General features: G+C 42.9%; 1 protein-coding gene across 2 annotated transcripts in view; it reads left to right on the top strand.

Annotated features, from left to right (window-relative positions):
• PRCC (proline rich mitotic checkpoint control factor) overlaps nt 1-22681 on the top strand; it is a 216835-nt gene that overhangs the window by 179409 nt on the left and 14745 nt on the right. For both annotated transcript variants that reach the window (XM_078668317.1, XM_078668318.1), the window contains exons 5-6: nt 212-355; nt 5734-5799. In XM_078668317.1, the coding sequence (XP_078524443.1) occupies nt 212-355; nt 5734-5799 (210 nt within the window). The remainder of the gene's footprint in view (nt 1-211; nt 356-5733; nt 5800-22681) is intronic.

The raw sequence follows: 22681 nt of genomic DNA, 5'->3' as shown, positions 1-22681 counted from the left end.
GCACTATACAAAGAATACATTTATTAGCATTACACCTTCGTTGTACGTTTAAAAAAATATAAAATAAATAAAGATTATAAACTAATTGCAACCTATATTGTGCACATTAATTTCTGGCATTGTATCCTAGACACAACATTTTAACCACAGTTATAGGGAAAATGAAACTATAGTTTACATTGTTTGAAGTCATTCTCTTCTTTTTCTGCAGTTTAAGCGACTACAGGGGAAGCGAAACAGAGGCAGGGAAGAGATAAATTTTCTGGAGATTAAAGGAGACGACCAGTTGAGTGGCAACCAGCAGTGGCTCACCAAATCTCTGACTGAAGAGAAAAACATGAAATCCTTCAGCAAGGTATGTGGATTGTTCCTTATGGCACGCGCTAGCAACATTAGTTTGTTTCAGACTATTGAGTTTCACTTAAATAGAAAAAACTACTTGCTAATATCTTCTTCTTTTTAATGTACAACATAAAAACTAACAACGTTAAATCAAGTGTTCATTTTCTTTGCTGAAATCATCTTGTGAGACTGATAGAACCTGGTTCCTGCCCACCAGGGTAATCAAAGACTACTGGGCTCCAATTGAATCTATTACAAGCATTTAACAGTGGTATCCTGAGTCCCCAGTAGTATTGGACCCCAAACCGGATAGATCGGGGTAGCGAAGTAGAGTGGTCCAAATCTTATTCAGGGAGTAGATTATACTCAGTGCAATAGGACTCTGTAATACCCCTAACAACTGACTGTTCAGGTTTGTTTTTTTACACAAAAAAAGTACTTTTAATAGCAGGGCAAATTACGTTGAAAGAAAACCGGAAATAATTATCTCTTTCCTAGCCACAGATCTGAACCCGAATTCTACATGCTAAGTGCTATGTTTTTGTTCTTGTTTGCTCTTCAGCATGCCTCATCCCGCAGCTTGGAATGGTCTTGTCCGTTCCTTTCGAGCTTTGGACTCTGTTACGCAACGAGCGAGGGGGGCTATGTTGGCAAATGGCTTTTGTGTATGAGCTATGATCTTTCAATAAAAAGATTTAATACTAAACAGCAAAAGCAAAAAAAAATTATTTCGGCGATTGGCAAAAAAGCACTTGCGATATTGTACATGTATCCAGTAAGTCCTTAAATCCACACTAGAGTTGATCTAAAAGGAATAAAAGAAGGCCAAAAAAGGGAGGATAAAACAAACATACATGCGCTATACAAAGGCAGGAGGAGGCATACAAGAGGTAACAACAATTCCCTTAGGTTGGGAGGGTAGGTGTACCAAGGACAGTACTTTTCAGTCGACATTTCCACATTGAGAGGAAAAAGTGTGAGGCAGCGAAAGCAATCAATTGGGAGGGATTGGACTGGAGTATCTTTAAAGCAATTTTGAAGTCTCTTAACGCCCAAGTTGCTGCGCAATGGCAAGATCCATGGCCTCCTATAGCCATGATATTGCGGACAGAAGTATAATAAATGATCAAAACATTCCCTGGTCTCAGGAAAAAATGGGCAACCCATATCCGCTTCAGAAAAGGGGCGACACCACTTCTCAGTAAAGGTGTGGAGTGGCAACGTCCTGATCTGAAATGTAATGGACAGAGACCTGGTAAGCAGGGGCTCAATGAGGTCCATGTAGGTTTCCAAGCAGTGAGCATCCGTGAATTCCCCAAAAAACTGCAGTCAGGGTACCCACCTTCACAGATCTGTGGAGCCCTCCATCCACAGAGTTCCAGTACATCCTTGTGAGTGGGAGCTTGCAGACACTGCATGCAGACTCCGGATGCTCCCAAAGGTTCACACATCTCATTTCTGTTAGACAGCATTTGAAATAGCACAACCATGGAATCCCACTGGCCCCTGGGCTCTCGAGGATTTAGTCAAGGCTCAAACGAAAGGACACCAATGCCCAAGGACCTGATACTCCCCCATTACAACAGGGGTCTGAGTCTAACTTTGTGAACGAGCAATCTGATACTAAGATCTGAACGGGGGGACTTGTGGCGTGCTGGGAGGGAGATTGGTGAGCACTCGCAAAACACGGTTCTCCACCAGTTCCAGATCGCTAATGTTCTCATGTCTCCAGAGTTCCGCTCTATATAAAGACCCCACCCCCAGAGCTTGTAAGCTGTACATTTGCAGTGCAGGGGATATGGGACAAAAGCGGAAGCTCTGGTGGGCCCTCAGGATACCATGTGAATAGTATTTCAGCCTAAGTTTACATTTCTGGATCTGGGGTGACCAACCAAAGTGTTCATTAAGGGTGAACCCTAGATAATCAAATGTTCAAAACCTCTCCAGAGGAACACTGTTGAGGACTGGTGGTGATCGAGTTGAATGGCAGTGATTCAAGACCGTGTACTTCATTTTGCTAAGATTGATCTCCAGCCCACACTGCCTGCAGAAGACAGCAAACTGGTCCAAAGTGTTGTGGATGCCCATAGGGGACTTCAAGAACAGCAGCTTTTCATCCTCAAACAGCAATGCACAGACCTTGCTCTTGGCCTGAGACAGGGCATCATGAATACATTGCTCTACGTGCACCACCAGATCATTGATAAAGAACAGGAACAGTTTTGGTGCTAAGACAAACCCCTGCCTAACATCCCTGGATACTGGGATGGGATTTGTCAGCTTCCCAAGAGGACCACATCTGACATGGGCGTAGTTATTCAGATGAAACCTGCAGAAGATATCAACTAGATATTTTGGAAGTTCCATGTCAGTCAGTACTTTCCATCAGTAGCGCTGCTACCGAACTGGGGTGGAAGGAATGTGAGAGAGTGATACCAAAAAATAATGAAAACGCTTACCTTGGTGCCACCGGCTGCCTCCTCTTTTCCGTCCTCTTACAGCAGGAAACACACAGCTTCCCCGAATCCCCTAGCCAATCATGACGCTGCCTTACATCAGCGATGTGATTGGTCTGAGCACTGTGGTTCGCCGCTCAGATAGGGGCTGGGAGGCTGTACATGTTCTCCACCCAGGCTGTACATTACAGCTTGGTGGAGAACATGCAAAGTGCGCATGACTGTTTGCCCGGTGCCAGAGGTCCAGCCAAACAGTCATGCGCATTTACAGAGTGCAATCCACTCCCCCGCTCTGAGATGGGCAACCGAGCCCCGTCCCCATACCAACTTAGCCAAGACGGTTAAATAAAATGATAATGTTGCGTTATTATAATTTCATTTTTCTGTTTTGAACTGCTCCATGAGCAGTAGGGCGACGCTCCACCGGCCGCTGCTACTTTCCACAGGGCCTCCCTTGTGACAAGATTAAAGGCAGACCGGAGGTCAACAAAAATGAGGATGTAGAGACGATCCACACCCTAAGGGACGTATTTCCAATTGGAGGTCTTGCTCAATTGCGCTGGTCCCATTTCTAAACCCAGCTTGCAAGGATGTCAGCACCGCTGTGACCTCCATCCAGTCTTGTAGTCTGCTCAACAGGATTCTTTGGATAATTAGATGGGAGGGATCTTGAGCCCTTTTTTGTAGATTGGGTTGATCTCAGCCCCTGCCCACTTCTGCGGCGTGGATAACCCATTCAAGATGCTGTTATAGTACAGAACAAAATAGAGGCTCCAGATCTCCTTCTCAGCTTTAAACAAGTCCCTTGTAACCTTGTCCAGCCCTGGGGCTTTCCCAGGGGTAATCCTATTATTAGCGAGGGCCACTTCATTTACGGTGATGGGGGTGACAGTACTGTCTACCAGACTAAACGACACTGATTCGAGGGTGGGGCTCATAGCGAGTCCGTCCTCTGCCCAATTAACTGAACCAGCCATGTCACATGTCCAACTCTGCAGGAGTACTGCACCAAGTGCCCCTCTAGCGGGGCATACTGGGCGCTCATCCATTAATGAGTTGTCCGTTACGTTCTCCCCCTATTAACATTGGAGTCTCTGGCCCGTGTTAACCTTGGGGGGTGTTCATAGACCCAAGCTCACAATCTGAGGACTTTCTGTTGCACAATAGTGATATTGAGTTAAGAACTCAGGGTTTAGGATTTCCTGGGAGAAGCAGTGTGAAGTGTATCTAGTCCCATAGGTGCATAAAAGATACTCTCTAAAGTGATAAAGGTCCATCTGTTCAAGAGGAGTGTAACTTTCTGCACAGCACTGAATTGGGTTTGAGGTACTGCTGCACATATGTCTAATGTTTTGGTAAACCTGCTGCATAACCTACTCTGGGACTTCAGAACTACCTGCTAACCCCTTTACAAAGCACAGAGTGCTTATCCACAATATTGGTGCACTAAATAGTTGCTTCTAAGGGATACTGGTAGAGGGCTTCAGGGAGCAATCATGCTTGAGTTAGACGAAGGTGGAGTAGTAGATTTTTTAGTCATGAGGAGTCTAAAATAACTCTTACGAAGAAGAGCTTATAAGTTCAATAAGAGACTAGACAGTGCTTTCCGGAAAAGATGAGCGGGCACGAGGCACTGGATACTGTTTAGGGGAGAGAGAGAAGCTGTGTTGTCCACATAATATGTATGAAAGGTTGCAATTTAGCATATAGGCATGGTAAGCTTTCTTTTTGTACACAGTGAAACTTTTAAAAGAGTTGCAGTTATGCAATAGTAGTGGAGTTCATGTTCTCAGATTCTTAGTGCTGATCTAAATATACTTTCTTATCAATGGATTGGCTGCCACTGCTCATCTCAAAGTTTTTGTTATGCAAGGGCTACTCAGAGTCTGCTATACAATTTTTTTGTATTTTGCAGACTAACGCTGGGCATGCTAACATGATGGACTGGTACAAGGGATCAGTTGATCTTCTGGGGTAACCTTTCCTACCACATGTTTAAAAATAGTAAAAAAGCCCCCCCCCCCCCCCCGAATGGTGTTTAAAAAAATATGTATGTGTATATATATATATATATATATATATATATATATATATATATATATATATATATATATATATATATATATATATATATATATATAGAGAGAGAGAGACACACACACACACATTTATATATAGATCACAAACATAGGAAATAGAGTGGGCAGATATGAGCACGTAATGACTTTAACTCTTTGCATGAAATTGAGTGAATTACCTGCTGAGTGGAGAGAATGAATAAGCATATAGCAAAATTCTCTCTCCGTCTATCCGAGAATCAACAGTAGGAGAAAATACAAGGGATAATGTTGTTTTTTTAAAATTTTATTTTTATTGTCTCCGTATTTTTATAATACATTAGGATTTTAGTGTAAATGGTTAAAGCTGTTATTTTTATGCCCCCGATGAATTTTGTATATCGAATGTCTAAAAGGTCAGGCATCTCTGACGTTGTTAAGTCTGTTTACCATATCTATTGCAACTGTGTGTCATGTGATGTTAAACCCTGCTTTTTTAATGGTGGAGAAATGTTAACGCTGTGTTGTGTGAGCAAGGCAGGAAGTACCGAAACACGCAACAGGTGAAACTATAATAAACAGGAAACTGATCGAGCTCCTGTGTCGGTGTCCCGTTCTTATATACTCTCCATATTGGGGAAGAATATGTTCCTAATTTTTTTCTTTAACCTAGTGAAATCTGTGTGAACTTGGCTCTTATTTCATTATGTTCATTGGACTGCAAACTATTTTGTATATTAAAAAATAAATGCTGGCTCCCTCTGGCTAGCAGGTTTGAATAAGGTTTGTCCTGTAAAACAAGAAATTTTACTTTAGATAAATGCCCAGCTGATATGCCTGTAAATGAATATTTTGTTTTATTCTTTTTTTTTCTTTAGAAAAAAGGAGATCAACCCACTGGGCAACAGAGAAGAAAACACCAGATTACATATTTGATCCATCAGGTGAGTAGTCATTCAAGTTTGAATCACATCCGGTGGCTGGTATTTCATCATTCCCTACAGCCTTGAAGATGTTTGGGGATTAAAGGGTTCTAGTCCATGCTATCCCTGCTTTAAGTGTCAAGTATTTTTCTTCTCTTCCTGTCTGAAAGAGATTTTTTTGTTGCAAGTGATAGAAATGCCTTTTACTGGAAAAATGTCTTGGAGAAGGATTTTATTTCTGTGTTTCGCTGAATAACGTGACCACCTGCATTTCCCTTATGAACTCTGATAGCATAATCATTATAGAATTACTAAAATCACAGGAGTGTGTGCAGGTACCTGTCTTTTCCACAACTCACTAAGCTGTTTGCTAGGCTATTGTCTCTCACCTCTGTCTAGAATTGACAACTTCTTTGGATTGAAGCCTTACTCTTGGTCTATTTAACTAGCATATTTTCTATTAAATTAGAGGCAGGGTTTGGACCCCTGGGCACCCACAGTTCCGGCACTAAGTAAAGAAAACGACCTACCTCATTTCGAACATTTTTCACCTTCCAAATTATTACCTTATTCCCATTTACTTGCCCTTGTACATCCTGTCTTCTTTCGGGCATCTTAAGGTGGGAGCAAATAGGCTTTCAGCACCAAGCCAGAACACATTAAATCAGCCCAAACTTCAGCCAATGAGATGTAAGTTGCAGATCTCCTATTACCTTTAGAGACCACCATAGCTCAGATTTCTAATTCATTACATATGTGAGGAGGTCCCCAGGCAGAACTCTGCTCTAACCTTTGACTGGCCTTAAACCTATTGCTTTCCTGGTCTACGCGTTCTTGGTGTACCCTGGGACTGAACCAGTCATATCTTCAGCTGCCACAGTGCTGTGTGTTGATTTGATGAAAATACAAATTCCTGGGCCAGGGAGTTCTTAGGTGCTTTATTCTGCCAACTGTCAGATAGTACAAAACTCCCTTCAAATCCAGTTCCACCCTGTGGACAGAAGTTGATTTACACCGATAAGCCTCACAGTGCATTTACCCCACTCACAAGGTTTCGCACTGTGATATATGTAAGACATTTCCCACAAAAACCCTAAAAGACAGAGAGAGGAGTTTGGCAGTATGTTTACTGGGCAATCAAAAATTCCCTGCTTCTAAGGGGCTGCCTCCTATGGGGAAGATACTGTGAAGTGCGCCCCATTAAGTATTTCCATGTAGACACCTCAAAAAAGACATGTTCGTTTTCCTGAATTCGATCTATTTCATAAAGCCCTTTTAGTCCCCTCCTCCTAGGTTATCTGAGGTTCACTAAGGAAAACACTACAGGAAAGAAGATTCTGTCTGTTCAAAAACATTCCTATGATGAGCAACCTTCATCTAAGAAAAAAGTCTTACTGTCAGTGACGAACCCAACTGAAATGTTATTGTCGATGAATACTCCAATGCTGGTGATGGCCCCTGTGACATTAACGGTTTTGACTGAGACATTGACAGCAGTGTCTACGACAGTGACAGTTCTTACTGTACCTACCTTATTACCATTTTAGGTGACAGCCACTTTACCATAAAACATTCTGGGCTCGGAGCTGGAAGAGAATATCAGGGGGTTTGTTTCAGACAATGCATACAGTCCAATGTGATTGGTTGTACGTTATGTCCCACATTTTGAGGAAATCATGAAAGAGGAACAATCTTACCAAGAATGTGCATATCAAGATTTTAGCCCTAACAATCCTATGTACCGCCTCGAAATAATAGAGAGACAGAGGTTGTGCTGATACCTATAGGATTTCTGTCCACATTACAGCAGTTGATGGACACTTTTCAACTGTTGCTACCACAGTACCCTGTTGGTCACCCGCCGGAGCCAGCAATAACTGCTGTACCCATCCTACCACCTCCACCATCTGCCCTCTTCCTATTGACACCTCCACCATCTCTTCTACCTACAAAGGCGCCCTCTCACAGAGTAATCAATACACCTCTTTCCCCACCAACCTCTGAGGACATGGATGATGAGGATTAAGTTAATACTATATATCCAGAACAGACTAATCTATAATCAGATATAGATAATCAGATATATCAGATATAATCAGATATAGGTAATATATCAGATAATAATCAGAATAGGATCTACATGTGTTATTTTTCAACTAGCTTTAAGTTTTTCGCAGAGTAAAGTTATACTTTATATATAACACATGTGTTACTGTATAGTTATCGTTCAGCCGCACTTGCCATACAAAAGGCATTTTTTGATTTGCTTAGCTCTTTGGTCCCTATAAACACATATACACCAAAAATGTCACTTGGTCGAGAGAGTTAGTCAACTATAGTCCTGCATGCCACCTTCCATCCGGTTCCGTGCAGGGGAGAAAGTTAGAGTGGTAGGTGGTGTAAAACGGATGTGTGATCACATTTATCTTGTATAGGAAATGTTGCTTGCACCAACATCCCAAACCACTGAGTGAGTTTACACCAGACGTTGCATGAATGTACACCTTTACTTTAAAAGCATGTTTTTGTTGGTTTGATGTCAACCCTTTCAGTAGTTTGTTGAGATATTAGTATTTGAAAAAGGTGCTGTGTATGTTAACACTTTTGTTGATCTTAACAAGTGACAGCCATTTGTTGATCTGCTCATAACTTTGCCACCATTTAATGAATATGTGTACGACTAGTCAGTCACTTAGTATGTTGAGATTACTCTTAGTATTTTTTAAGATCATGCTCTTACGCCAAGAAGGGTTTATTTAAAAAGGGTGCTAAAAATGTTTTTTACTAATAATTTCAAACTGTATGCTGAATCTGCACCAAGTTTGACAGTCTTAGAGACATATGTTTTTATATTAGTCCGTGAAGTTTTATGCCGATCCGTCAAAGGAGGGCAAAGTTAAAGGAGAAGGATTCAAAAATATTTTTGGTTCATTAATAACTTTGGAATAGTTTGATAGATCTGTGTGAGATTCGGCAGAGACCTAACAACTTTGCCTCCTCTATGAATTTTTACGTTCATGCTGATCCATATAGTTGATGGGCAAAGAAGTGTTACTCTACTAATAATTTTGGTACAGTGTGACAAATCCGCCCAATATTTGGCAGAAGTTAAAAAAAATATATATATTCATGTGGGAAGTTTTCTGTCAGTTGCTGGGTGGCACAGATAAAGGAAGGTACATTTTCTATTCACTGATTATTCTGTTCTAATATGTTTCATTATGTACATACAGTAGATCATCTTATTGATTACACTGCAGATGGATTAGCCCAATGTGTTTCTATCATTGGCTACATTTTTATATTAATAGCACTATATTCCCACAGTGTTCTCTCTGTGTCACACCTCCTCTCAGTCACTCCTATATACTTTACTCACCTTTATTCATGTATCTGCACCACAACTTAATTAACATTGCAAAAAAGATGATTTCTCGTTTATATTCTGGATCATGCTAATTTCTGGCTTTATTTGTTTACATTGATATTTGCTGAATTTGACGCTTTCACATGTACCCGTTACCTTTATTGTACTTAGTTTATTTGCATGTTCATAATATCAGCCCTTCTTTTAAGTCTAGATGTGCCATTTGAGCCATCTTTAACAACCTCTTGTTTTTTGGTTTTTATTGATCAGTGAGATTTAAACGACTCTGTTTGGTGTTCCCATTTTTTAAAATATTTATTAATACCATTATACAGAATATTGTAGTAGGTAATGTTTTCAACAAGCTTGTTTGTACCCAAGTGGCTGAGACACCATGGTCATTTGGGATAAGTGTAGGGATTGTAGATGACGCCAGTTTGTATATATTACTAATACTGATGCGTAGGTCATCCAATTATTTTCCATCTTCTATCGCATTTAGCAAAAAAAATAAATATATATATATATATATATTCCAACCAACTGCAGAGACCCATTTAGATGCAGCCACACACAAACTCAATTCTGAACTCCTTTATTCAACAGCCTGCCAGCAGGTTTACAAAGGTGACGCTCTTCAGGTAATCAGATGCCAAATGCATTTCGAGAGTCTCCGCTCTCTTCCTCAGTGGCAAGGTCATCATGTGCTGGCCCACTCCCTTTTTCCTTGTATTAAGTCCCCGCCTCTTGGGCGTTAGCAGTCAGAGGCGTTTCTGGGATCCGTAGTTTTTATGTTGAATGGAGTGATCCCCAGCGAAATGGATGCAAATATTAAAACCAAGTGGGTTGAAGGCACATCTCGTTTGCTTGCCTGCCATGCTTTGTTGCCATTGATGGAGCGTTTTTAGGGGATACCTCTGCAGTACTCCTCAAAACGTTTGTGTCCGCTTTTCCCTCCGTGGTATAGAGGGCTGGCTCTGTCGTAACAGCGGGCTGCAGTCCACGACCGGGCGGCCGTTACTTATTCCAACCAACTGCAGAGACCCATTTAGATGCAGCCACACACAAACTCAATTCTGAACTCCTTTATTCAACAGCCTGCCAGCAGGTTTACAAAGGTGACGCTCTTCAGGTAATCAGATGCCAAATGCATTTCGAGAGTCTCCGCTCTCTTCCTCAGTGGCAAGGTCATCATGTGCTGGCCCACTCCCTTTTTCCTTGTATTAAGTCCCCGCCTCTTGGGCGTTAGCAGTCAGAGGCGTTTCTGGGATCCGTAGTTTTTATGTTGAATGGAGTGATCCCCAGCGAAATGGATGCAAATATTAAAACCAAGTGGGTTGAAGGCACATCTCGTTTGCTTGCCTGCCATGCTTTGTTGCCATTGATGGAGCGTTTTTAGGGGATACCTCTGCAGTACTCCTCAAAACGTTTGTGTCCGCTTTTCCCTCCGTGGTATAGAGGGCTGGCTCTGTCGTAACAGCGGGCTGCAGTCCACGACCGGGCGGCCGTTACTTATTCCAACCAACTGCAGAGACCCATTTAGATGCAGCCACACACAAACTCAATTCTGAACTCCTTTATTCAACAGCCTGCCAGCAGGTTTACAAAGGTGACGCTCTTCAGGTAATCAGATGCCAAATGCATTTCGAGAGTCTCCGCTCTCTTCCTCAGTGGCAAGGTCATCATGTGCTGGCCCACTCCCTTTTTCCTTGTATTAAGTCCCCGCCTCTTGGGCGTTAGCAGTCAGAGGCGTTTCTGGGATCCGTAGTTTTTATGTTGAATGGAGTGATCCCCAGCGAAATGGATGCAAATATTAAAACCAAGTGGGTTGAAGGCACATCTCGTTTGCTTGCCTGCCATGCTTTGTTGCCATTGATGGAGCGTTTTTAGGGGATACCTCTGCAGTACTCCTCAAAACGTTTGTGTCCGCTTTTCCCTCCGTGGTATAGAGGGCTGGCTCTGTCGTAACAGCGGGCTGCAGTCCACGACCGGGCGGCCGTTACTTATTCCAACCAACTGCAGAGACCCATTTAGATGCAGCCACACACAAACTCAATTCTGAACTCCTTTATTCAACAGCCTGCCAGCAGGTTTACAAAGGTGACGCTCTTCAGGTAATCAGATGCCAAATGCATTTCGAGAGTCTCCGCTCTCTTCCTCAGTGGCAAGGTCATCATGTGCTGGCCCACTCCCTTTTTCCTTGTATTAAGTCCCCGCCTCTTGGGCGTTAGCAGTCAGAGGCGTTTCTGGGATCCGTAGTTTTTATGTTGAATGGAGTGATCCCCAGCGAAATGGATGCAAATATTAAAACCAAGTGGGTTGAAGGCACATCTCGTTTGCTTGCCTGCCATGCTTTGTTGCCATTGATGGAGCGTTTTTAGGGGATACCTCTGCAGTACTCCTCAAAACGTTTGTGTCCGCTTTTCCCTCCGTGGTATAGAGGGCTGGCTCTGTCGTAACAGCGGGCTGCAGTCCACGACCGGGCGGCCGTTACTTATTCCAACCAACTGCAGAGACCCATTTAGATGCAGCCACACACAAACTCAATTCTGAACTCCTTTATTCAACAGCCTGCCAGCAGGTTTACAAAGGTGACGCTCTTCAGGTAATCAGATGCCAAATGCATTTCGAGAGTCTCCGCTCTCTTCCTCAGTGGCAAGGTCATCATGTGCTGGCCCACTCCCTTTTTCCTTGTATTAAGTCCCCGCCTCTTGGGCGTTAGCAGTCAGAGGCGTTTCTGGGATCCGTAGTTTTTATGTTGAATGGAGTGATCCCCAGCGAAATGGATGCAAATATTAAAACCAAGTGGGTTGAAGGCACATCTCGTTTGCTTGCCTGCCATGCTTTGTTGCCATTGATGGAGCGTTTTTAGGGGATACCTCTGCAGTACTCCTCAAAACGTTTGTGTCCGCTTTTCCCTCCGTGGTATAGAGGGCTGGCTCTGTCGTAACAGCGGGCTGCAGTCCACGACCGGGCGCGTCTGGCGAACATTTTTATGATGTGACCTGCTGCCCCTTTGCCTGCCTGCAAGCTGTCATTAAAACGTGTGAGCAAATATTAACTTTCTGTGGCCTCTTCAATTGGGTTTCCTGTTTCGTTGGATGTTATTCGGCTGTTCCCGGTCGAGAAGTAAGGCCCGCCGCCGGTGTGCGGACCCTGAGCCTTGGACCACTGTGTGCAAGACACGAAGGGAAGAAAGAGATTTGGCACCTTGCAGGGTGGTGCCTGATCGCTCCTATGGCAGTTGTAAAGCGAGGCAGACAATCGGCAAAAAGTGCATCAACCCACTTGGGAATTAATTTGTGTTATTTTGGGGAACTTGAACAGCACGCCCACTGTGGAGAGACTATTACGCACTACAACACCCAGGAGGCTATGCATTTGGCCACGCCCACCATGGCAGGTGTTGAAAATCAAGGTGTGTAATTTGAACAGTGCTTCCTGTCCCTCTGTTGATCCAAGCCACTGAAGAAGGGAAAATTAACTCCCGGAAACGCGTCTGGCGAACATTTTTATGATGTGACCTGCTGCCCCTTTGCCTGCCTGCAAGCTGTCATTAAAACGTGTGAGCAAATATTAACTTTCTGTGGCCTCTTCAATTGGGTTTCCTGTTTCGTTGGATGTTATTCGGCTGTTCCCGGTCGAGAAGTAAGGCCCGCCGCCGGTGTGCGGACCCTGAGCCTTGGACCACTGTGTGCAAGACACGAAGGGAAGAAAGAGATTTGGCACCTTGCAGGGTGGTGCCTGATCGCTCCTATGGCAGTTGTAAAGCGAGGCAGACAATCGGCAAAAAGTGCATCAACCCACTTGGGAATTAATTTGTGTTATTTTGGGGAACTTGAACAGCACGCCCACTGTGGAGAGACTATTACGCACTACAACACCCAGGAGGCTATGCATTTGGCCACGCCCACCATGGCAGGTGTTGAAAATCAAGGTGTGTAATTTGAACAGTGCTTCCTGTCCCTCTGTTGATCCAAGCCACTGAAGAAGGGAAAATTAACTCCCGGAAACGCGTCTGGCGAACATTTTTATGATGTGACCTGCTGCCCCTTTGCCTGCCTGCAAGCTGTCATTAAAACGTGTGAGCAAATATTAACTTTCTGTGGCCTCTTCAATTGGGTTTCCTGTTTCGTTGGATATATATATATATATATATATATATTCCAACACAATCGACTCGGTTGAGTCAAAAACGGCAAGCACTCAGGTGTCCATTTCACAGATGGTTTATTGCAAACCCCTCACCCCCGACAGACGCGTTTCGCCTTGCGGCTCAAAAAAAATATATATATGTATATATATATACACACAATATATTGCTAGTTTTATTCAATTGTGGAGCTCTTGGCATCACCCCCTGGTCGCATTCAGTACATCATATTCTTAACTGTTTGAGGTCATTTTTGTGTTAGATTTGTAAGAGCTTTGTGCAATCCAACCTTTTGGTTCTTATCAAGAATGGGATTCTGCTTTCGGGGAATTGGTTAGCTTTAAGGTAATGAGACTAATTTTCCAATTACACTCATGCGGCTTCCACCCCAATAATGTTTTCATCTCTGCATTGCTCTAATTTTAACGGATCAAAGATAATTATTAAGCCGGACCCCCACTACTCTCCTTTGTGATTTCTGTATTTTCCTGTATTACAAATGCACATCTCTGCATTTCTGATTTGAGTTTTGACTCGCTCTTTTTCCGTTGTAATTCCCAATTCCCCCCCTGTTGAATGTTTCTTTGTATGCTTAATGCCATAATATATCAAGTCCTAAGGTCTCTATAATATTTGTCCCAGGAGCTCTTTGCCATAGGAAAATTGAGATCATTATTCCTTATTGCTCCAAGGTGTTGTAATATTCACAATTTCAGTTACTTGGCTGTCCATTTTTTGTCTGGCAAGGGCATTCAATTAAATAAATCATTTATCCTGTGTCTCTGATGATCCATTCATTTAATTTCTTATTTTTATCATCAAACATTTCATATTCAGTCTTTTTATGCAGTGAGCACGTGACTTGCATCCCTACATTTCCGAACTCCATTTCTCTCTGCATTCCGCAATTGCTGCCTTTTCATGGTATAAGACTCCTAGTTGGTATATCCTTCAATGATGCCAGACTTGTATACTCCATACAGGAATGTGGCTCTAAATGTTCATCTACCCAGAGCAGATTCCAATTCTTTCACAATATTCTTTTCATTTGTCGATGAGCCATATTAAACTCCACGAAGTACCTGCATTTATTTATTCCATTTCCTCCTCACAGAATGTTTGAATCATACACATTGCTTCCTGAATCAAATGTCCTCAGTGGAACAATTCTTTCATGCTCGCAATAGTTTTCCATAAGGAATTCTTCATTTTAGTTTTTCCATGAGCACTGTTTGCATGTAGGATACTGTTGTGGCTTGTTGCCTTTTTGGGTTTCGCCTGCCGAAAGGCTGCGCTCTGCGCAGCCTTTCAGCGCAGGTGAAATCCTATGTCGACACTAAGCAGTTCGGGAACGTCCCACGGCTCTCATTGGCTAGCTCCATAAATGGAGGCTAGCCATTGGGTGCCGGATCTGTCCGTCAAGGCCGGACCAGATTCGGGGGCGTTCCCGAGATTTTTTCCCAGGGCGGAGTTACGTTTTTTCCCGTTCCCTCCCCTTTCACTGAAAGTGAATTCAGATGCGCTGTCCATTCCCGCCCCCTCCGTGTGCCTTTCCGCCCCCCTCGCTGTCCTGTGCACGTTTCCCGCCGTCCGTGTCCTCTCCCGCCCCCTCCCGCCGTCCGTGTCCTCTCCCGCCCCCTCCCGCCGTCCGTGTCCTCTCCCGCCCCCTCCCGCCGTCCGTGTCCTCTCCCGCCCCCCTCCCGCCGTTCGTGTCCTCTCCCGCCCTCCTCCCGCCGCCCGTGTCCTCTCCCGCCCCCTGTGTCCTCGTAGGTGCTTGTTCTTTAGTGCCTACGAAGACACCCATCGTTGAAATGCTGGTGCGGTTTAGAAAACATGTTGATGAATGAATGATTGCAGAATGTACAAAGGCCGCAGGAAATCGGCAGACTTTCCTCGAGCTAGTCCAATAGGAGAGAGGGCACACACGTTAGAGGAAGATGGAAGATGGAAGAGACGTGTTTGCATTAAATGTCGACATTCTGGTGCAAAATTGACATCTTATGAAGTGCTGGGCCTGTGTACTTTTTATCATGCATATTCGTGATATTTGTATGGTTCGTGTTTCTTAAGATGTATATTTGTTTTTCCTTCGCGCTTGACTGCAGTGACGTCAGCCGGCTCTGATTCGCTGACCATATCACCTGATTTCCTGTAACCGTGACTACGGATTTCTCTCCTCCCCCGGCCCCCTCCCTATTCACCCCGCCCTGCCATGGCCTCATTCTGTGAGACAAAGGGAGGGGAGAGGTGGGGCCAGGAAAGAGCTTTAACGAAAACAAACCCCATGAAGGGAAAAAAAACACATAGCTGACACCGTGCAGCTGGCCCATCTGTCCTTCCGTGGATTGCTTATTGTGCTAAACCTTCCCCTCGCCCCCTCTCATCCCTCCCCAGGGAAGGTGCCGCTGCCTGCCAGCAGCCTGGGAATAGCGCCCTTCGTGTGGGCTGGTCCTGATTGCGTTTCAAGGAGAGTGCGGCATGCGTCTGCATTTTTGTTGTATTTTAAGCAATACTAGGCAGCGGTCGAGGTGCATTTCATTTTGCAACACACTCAAGTCCCGTATAAGCACACATATGTGCCAGATAGTGGCGTGTGCTGCAGTGCACCCCCCCCCCTGTTTTTTCTTATCGCACATACCACGCCCTGAGCACGCACTATGCCGTAGCTTTACAAATGGAGAATTATGTGTATGAAGAACGATTGATCGAGCGTTGGGGACCCTCGGCAGCGGATGTATATATGATCACACATTTTATATCATGGTTGCAAACATGCTATTAAACCCGAGTCGGGAGGGATACGACCGATTTTTGAAGCCAAACGTCTGTATTTTGGTGTCTCCCTCCTCAGATTGCTGCTGCTTCCATACAAGTCAATAAGGAAAATACATTCTCCCGATTATTGCGTTTCTTACTACGCTTTTCCTCTTCTAAAATGTTGGCATGTATGTGGTTTCATTCCTTGCTCGTTCAGTGTTTTCGACCACTCTCATTGACATGGCCGAACAGGAGGTGATTAGATACACGTCGTTTCCTTTGAGGTTCACATTACAGCGACAGCGCGGCAGCTGCTGCTAATGCAACAAAGTGAAATGAATAAAGTCACTTACATCCTTTGCTTACTTTAGGCGTCCGTGTGCGCTGCTTTCTTTCTGTTAATTTAATGGTTTTATTTTTCTTTGCACGTGCAGTTTCAATGAGAGGTTTTTCCATTATGCAGCTGGTCCCCTGATTCTGGACTGAGGAGTAAATCGAGGCTTTGGACATCAAAGGTGCTAATTGGTGGATGGGTCAGTGATATTCTAGTTCCTAATCCTGCGTTCCTCCTGGGCAAGGTTAAGCTAATGGCAATGTAAATGACAATGCCCATTTATTTATCTGTTTTCAAAACCAACACATAAATACAAATTTTGTCATTTACAATGCCAATAGCTCAAACTTTTCCAAAGGCGAAACCATTGCATTGTAAATGCTTGTTGTATATTTTACTGTAGGTTTCGTTCTTAAATATATTGGACCATCAAGAAAATCAATTCTCTCAGCTTGTCAGTTGTATATTACAAGTGCTGTAATTCAGTTTAATTAGAAATGTTCAAGCAATTTATCCTTCTCATACTAGGAATAGGTTGTCAATAAATCTCATCTATAAAACCACACAGTCCATCATGTTTTTTTCAATTCTTAACTGACCTGCAGTTTCATTTTCCCAACACCCAATGACGAGATTAGCATACTTGTTTTCATGTTTTTATTGCAAAAAAACAGCCTTGGAAAAAGCCATATATCACAGGAACCTTGGAATATGGAAAGTATTTCATAGTCGCATGCAAAATATGGATTTTGTCATCATAATGACATCTCTCAAACCTCTATGCAAAGCTTTAACTTCATCAGGGCTTCCAGGATTATGCAATGTGGAGGACCACATTATGCGGCTAGGTTATCTACATTAAGGGGCCAAAATTATGTCAATCTATTCGAGCTAGAAGCTACATTTTTGGTGAAATCTGCAAATTTTGCAATTATGTGGCAAATCCAGTAAATCCATATTTGTGTGGTAAAAAATGCAGCAAAAGAATCTCTTAAATCAACTGACCTTGCTATTGCCCAATTTTTATTATCAATATATTTGTCAAGTGTAAACCAATCCCAAAAATAATGATTCCAATTAGTATCCATGTTTACCAGCACTTTGAAGAAAACACATTTTTCAAGCTAACTACCCCAAATTAAGAATGTACTATTAAATATCCATAACAGGGTACCGTGTGCGAAATGGTTCTATATTGCCATCGTTGGATTCTAGTAACACAAACCACTCTACCTTCGGCTTTATGTTTTGCGATGTCACTGGAGCCTCTCGTTCAGCTGCACTTTCCATTGAAAAGGCATTTTGCTTATGTTTTAACGTTCTACACCGAGGATAGATTTGCTTTTAATTTAGCAGTCTCCTTTACAGTCATCGAATTACAAAGGAGGCCTAGACCTTGAACACTGCACCTATCACACAGTGGGAATAATATCAAAAGTGATGCTATGATCGTGGGAAAAAGCCTCGTTTGTCGATCTCCTATAGTAATTTAATAGGTAAAGTGGGAGCCCACTTTTGTAAGAAGCAACCGGAAAAATCCCGCCCTAACGGTACCAAACCAAATAGTAATCCATGGTATACGAGTAATTGTAGAAGTAAAAGGGAAGCAATTACTAAAGCAATACGTAGTAAGGACTCTGTGGCCGTCCGGTTAGCCAGGAAAGATTATGCGTGCAGTATAAAATCTGCCAAAAGAGAATGGGAGGAAGAGCATTGGCAACAGTTGAAAGAAGCAGCTCGTGGTAAAAATACTGTTGCCTTTTGGAAATTAATTAATGCTCTAGATAGAAAGGGAGTAGGTCCCATTTTAAATCATATTACGGATCAGGAATGGTATTCTCATTTTTTTAAACTATATTGTGAGGAGAACGTGGATAGCTTGACATTATTATCAGCTAATATCCCCGAAAGTACGCCTCGTGGTAATTTTATTTACAACACAGATCCATTTTCCCAGAGAGAAGTACTAGATGCTATCTCTAAATTATTGCCTGGGAAGGCCCCAGGCCAAGATGGTCTTCCAGGGGACTTGTTAAAGTACGAACCGAATGTGTGGGCTAGATACATATCTAATCTGATGAATTTGATACAAGCTGGTCATCCTGTTCCCGATTCCTGGAAAGGTGCTGAGGTAATAACCATTTACAAAAAGGGCGATAGGGACGACCCTTCCAATTACAGACCGATAAGTCTGATAGACATTATTCAGAAGGTGGTTGGAAGGGTGATCATAAACCGTACAGAAGTATGGCTTGTGGATAAGAGTATTTTGTCCCATTTCCAGGCCGGGTTTAGAAGCAATATAGGTGCAATAGACCAGGTATTTAGATTCTGTGCAGTCTGTTGGAAGTCAGTGTTAATTACTAAGGGTAGTCTATACCTGGCTTTCATAGACTTAAAGACAGCTTTTGATGTGATTCCACGGAATAAGCTCTGGTCGGTCCTATCCGATATGGGTTTCCCTAGTTACCTCCTACAATTCATTATTAAACTCCATGAGGGGAATTACGCCAGGATCCGTTGGGGATCCCAGGGTCAACTGACAGAGAAGATCCCGGTAAATAGGGGAGTAAGGCAAGGGTGTGTGATGGCCCCAACCTTGTTCTCCCTCTTTATTAATGGGGTTGTAGCCCATTTGAGGGAGGATCCTGCTGATGCCCCCGTCCTTGCAGGAGAGAAAACACCCACTCTCCTCTTTGCCGACGATACTCTGCTCATGTCAAAATCCCCCATGGGTTTGCAAAAACTACTCGATCGTTTTTGCAGTTTTTGTATAGATAGAGGGTTGTCAATAAACATTTCAAAAACAAAGCTGATGGTGTTATCTAATAAAAAGAAACATAGGAAGGTAAACCTCAGGCTGAATGACACCCCGTTGGAGGTGGTAGAGGAATTTGATTACCTTGGGGTGAGACTTTGTAATAAGTTGAGCTGGTCAGCCCATATCGCCAAAATGGTTTTAAATCTCAAAAGGGTTGCAGGAGTAATTCTTAAGAACCAGCGTCGATCTTTCAGTCGTCCCATAGCCCCCACCCTGGCAATTTATGAAGGGAAAGCATTGGCAGCGGCAGTTTATGGTTCAGAACTTTGGGGGGCGGAAAATACAAAAGGTTTAGCGGTGGCCGAGAATAAGTTTATTAGAGATATGGTCTCGCTACCCTTATCGTCCCCTCTGAAACCTCTTTTTCTTGACATGGGTAAAAAATCGGTTGTTGATCTAGTGCAAATTCGCCCCTTGTTATTCTGGGTTCGTCTTAGAAGGACCCCAGAACTTTATAATTATGCTCAGGTTCTGGATGAGCTGATTAGTCTAAACGTAGCAAACAAAATCAAATGGCTCAACAATTTAAAGAGGCTTGTAAAATCAATAGGTCTGGAGGAGAGTTGGATCTCGCAACTGCCACCCCCAAAAGCAATTGTCAAAAAACTTTATTGGGATTGGGTTGTTGCCAAAGAACACATGAATCCAAACTGGGGTCATTTAACTAGTACCTTCCTTGATCACAAGCCCCTTAGGAAGTTAGAGCCCTTCTTGGATTTTATCCAGGTCCCTCGTGATAGAACACTGTTCCTGAAACTCCGATATGGTATTCTACCCCTTAACACATTCAAGGCAGGTTGGAAGGGATATAGAGGAACAGAGTACAAATGCCCAGGTTGTTCCTGCCCAAAAGAATCCTTGGGCCACTTCCTATTTGCATGTGTAGCCTACAAAATACCTAGAGGAAGGTGGTTGAAACCTGTCTGTAGGAACCTAGGGGTGAGGGATCATAGATTAGCTATGCGTATTTTTTTAACAGATGTTTCTTCAATGTATATGGTCTGTGGGGTGGCTAAATATGTGGCGAATGCTTGGCTCATTAGGTCAAAACTTGTACCCATTGTCTGAATTGTTTTATGATTTGTTTTATGTACAGTTTATTATGGATTTACTATGGATACTGTATATGTACTTTTATGAAATTTTGTTTCGAATAAAGTATTTTCAAAGTAAATGCTTGTTGTATATTTTACTGTAGGTTTCGTTCTTAAATATATTGGACCATCAAGAAAATCAATTCTCTCAGCTTGTCAGTTGTATATTACAAGTGCTGTAATTCAGTTTAATTAGAAATGTTCAAGCAATTTATCCTTCTCATACTAGGAATAGGTTGTCAATAAATCTCATCTATAAAACCACACAGTCCATCATGTTTTTTTCAATTCTTAACTGACCTGCAGTTTCATTTTCCCAACACCCAATGACGAGATTAGCATACTTGTTTTCATGTTTTTATTGCAAAAAAACAGCCTTGGAAAAAGCCATATATCACAGGAACCTTGGAATATGGAAAGTATTTCATAGTCGCATGCAAAATATGGATTTTGTCATCATAATGACATCTCTCAAACCTCTATGCAAAGCTTTAACTTCATCAGGGCTTCCAGGATTATGCAATGTGGAGGACCACATTATGCGGCTAGGTTATCTACATTAAGGGGCCAAAATTATGTCAATCTATTCGAGCTAGAAGCTACATTTTTGGTGAAATCTGCAAATTTTGCAATTATGTGGCAAATCCAGTAAATCCATATTTGTGTGGTAAAAAATGCAGCAAAAGAATCTCTTAAATCAACTGACCTTGCTATTGCCCAATTTTTATTATCAATATATTTGTCAAGTGTAAACCAAACCCAAAAATAATGATTCCAATTAGTATCCATGTTTACCAGCACTTTGAAGAAAACACATTTTTCAAGCTAACTACCCCAAATTAAGAATGTACTATTAAATATCCATAACAGGGTACCGTGTGCGAAATGGTTCTATATTGCCATCGTTGGATTCTAGTAACACAAACCACTCTACCTTCGGCTTTATGTTTTGCGATGTCACTGGAGCCTCTCGTTCAGCTGCACTTTCCATTGAAAAGGCATTTTGCTTATGTTTTAACGTTCTACACCGAGGATAGATTTGCTTTTAATTTAGCAGTCTCCTTTACAGTCATCGAATTACAAAGGAGGCCTAGACCTTGAACACTGCACCTATCACACAGTGGGAATAATATCAAAAGTGATGCTATGATCGGGGGAAAAAGCCTCGTAATCATCAATAACGTGGAGACTATCCACGCATTTAGAAACAAAAAAGATCAGCACGCACTATTATAGATTCTCTCTAGTCATATATCCTGATTAATGCAGATTTTCGAGATATCAGTTTGAAAGAACATGTTATATATCAAATAGATTAAAATTCACATTATATAGATCTCAATCAAACATATAGAGGCGCATTGTTGATGGTGAAATCCTTTATTCTTGTTAATGCAAAACTGTTCATGCAAAACTGTTCATCCAAAAGTAGCCAATGCGTTTAGTCCCTTCTTGGGCCTTCTTCAGGGCTTAGTTCTAGTGTACTTGTTTCCTTATTTTAATCATATATCTCTAGGATTCCCAAGACAGAAATTAACCTTAATAATTTAACAGTTTTTCACTGGTCCTAGGCAGCAATCTTATTCATCAGAGGTAAGTTCTGGCCCATGTTGGCTGCCACACCTGTGGTATTTGGTCACCCAGTGACTGTTCTGCCAGCTTTCTCTCTTTTGTGGCACACACCGCGTCTCCCCTGGAAGCCGGTTCTTCCATGGAATGACGAACTGGAAATTATCCTAATCACTCCCCAACCCCTTTTGGGGAGGGGGCGGGCGCAGCCACCCTTCCCCGAGCTCTTAAGGCTCCTTCCCTGGTGCTGGGTTCACTGTGGTGCCCTGGGAAGCCCACCTCCTGGACACTGATTCCCTGCCCATGAGTCCGCGAGCAGGGAAAACTTGTCTGCACCCACTTGGCAGGACCTGCAAAAATGCTCCCTTTGGGTGGGAGCAGACATTTGTTTCCCTGCCCACGCTCTTGCAGGTAGAGGAATTTGAATAGTCCGGTGTGAGTATGCAAAAACACCTGCGCCTACTGGGTGGGACCAATGGTGACTTGTTGCACGTGGAGTCCGCTGGGGCTTTGGGGCTCCCCAACATTATTGTGGGTGCCAAATATGGGCACCCACATTCGACGGATGAGTTCCCCAGGAACCCCATAATGGTGTGGGGAGGGGTGGGGGAGGTCCCCCCCACACTCTCCCCCTGATCTCCAGAAAAAATCACATTCTGTGGGATGCGTCTCCGGCCAGTAGATACTCAGGGAGGAGGGCTGTATCATTATAGTTATGTGAACGTTTCAGTGACGGCTTAACTTTTCAAACAAAAAAAACACAGAAATTCACCAGTTATAGTTAATCTCTAGTAACTACAGTTTGTGC

Source organism: Lissotriton helveticus, chromosome 12 (assembly GCF_964261635.1).
Source record: "Lissotriton helveticus chromosome 12, aLisHel1.1, whole genome shotgun sequence".
NCBI classification, from domain to species: domain Eukaryota; kingdom Metazoa; phylum Chordata; class Amphibia; order Caudata; family Salamandridae; genus Lissotriton; species Lissotriton helveticus.
The sequence above is the reverse complement of the archived record's forward strand: the minus strand, read 5'-3'. Positions and strand labels throughout refer to the sequence as shown.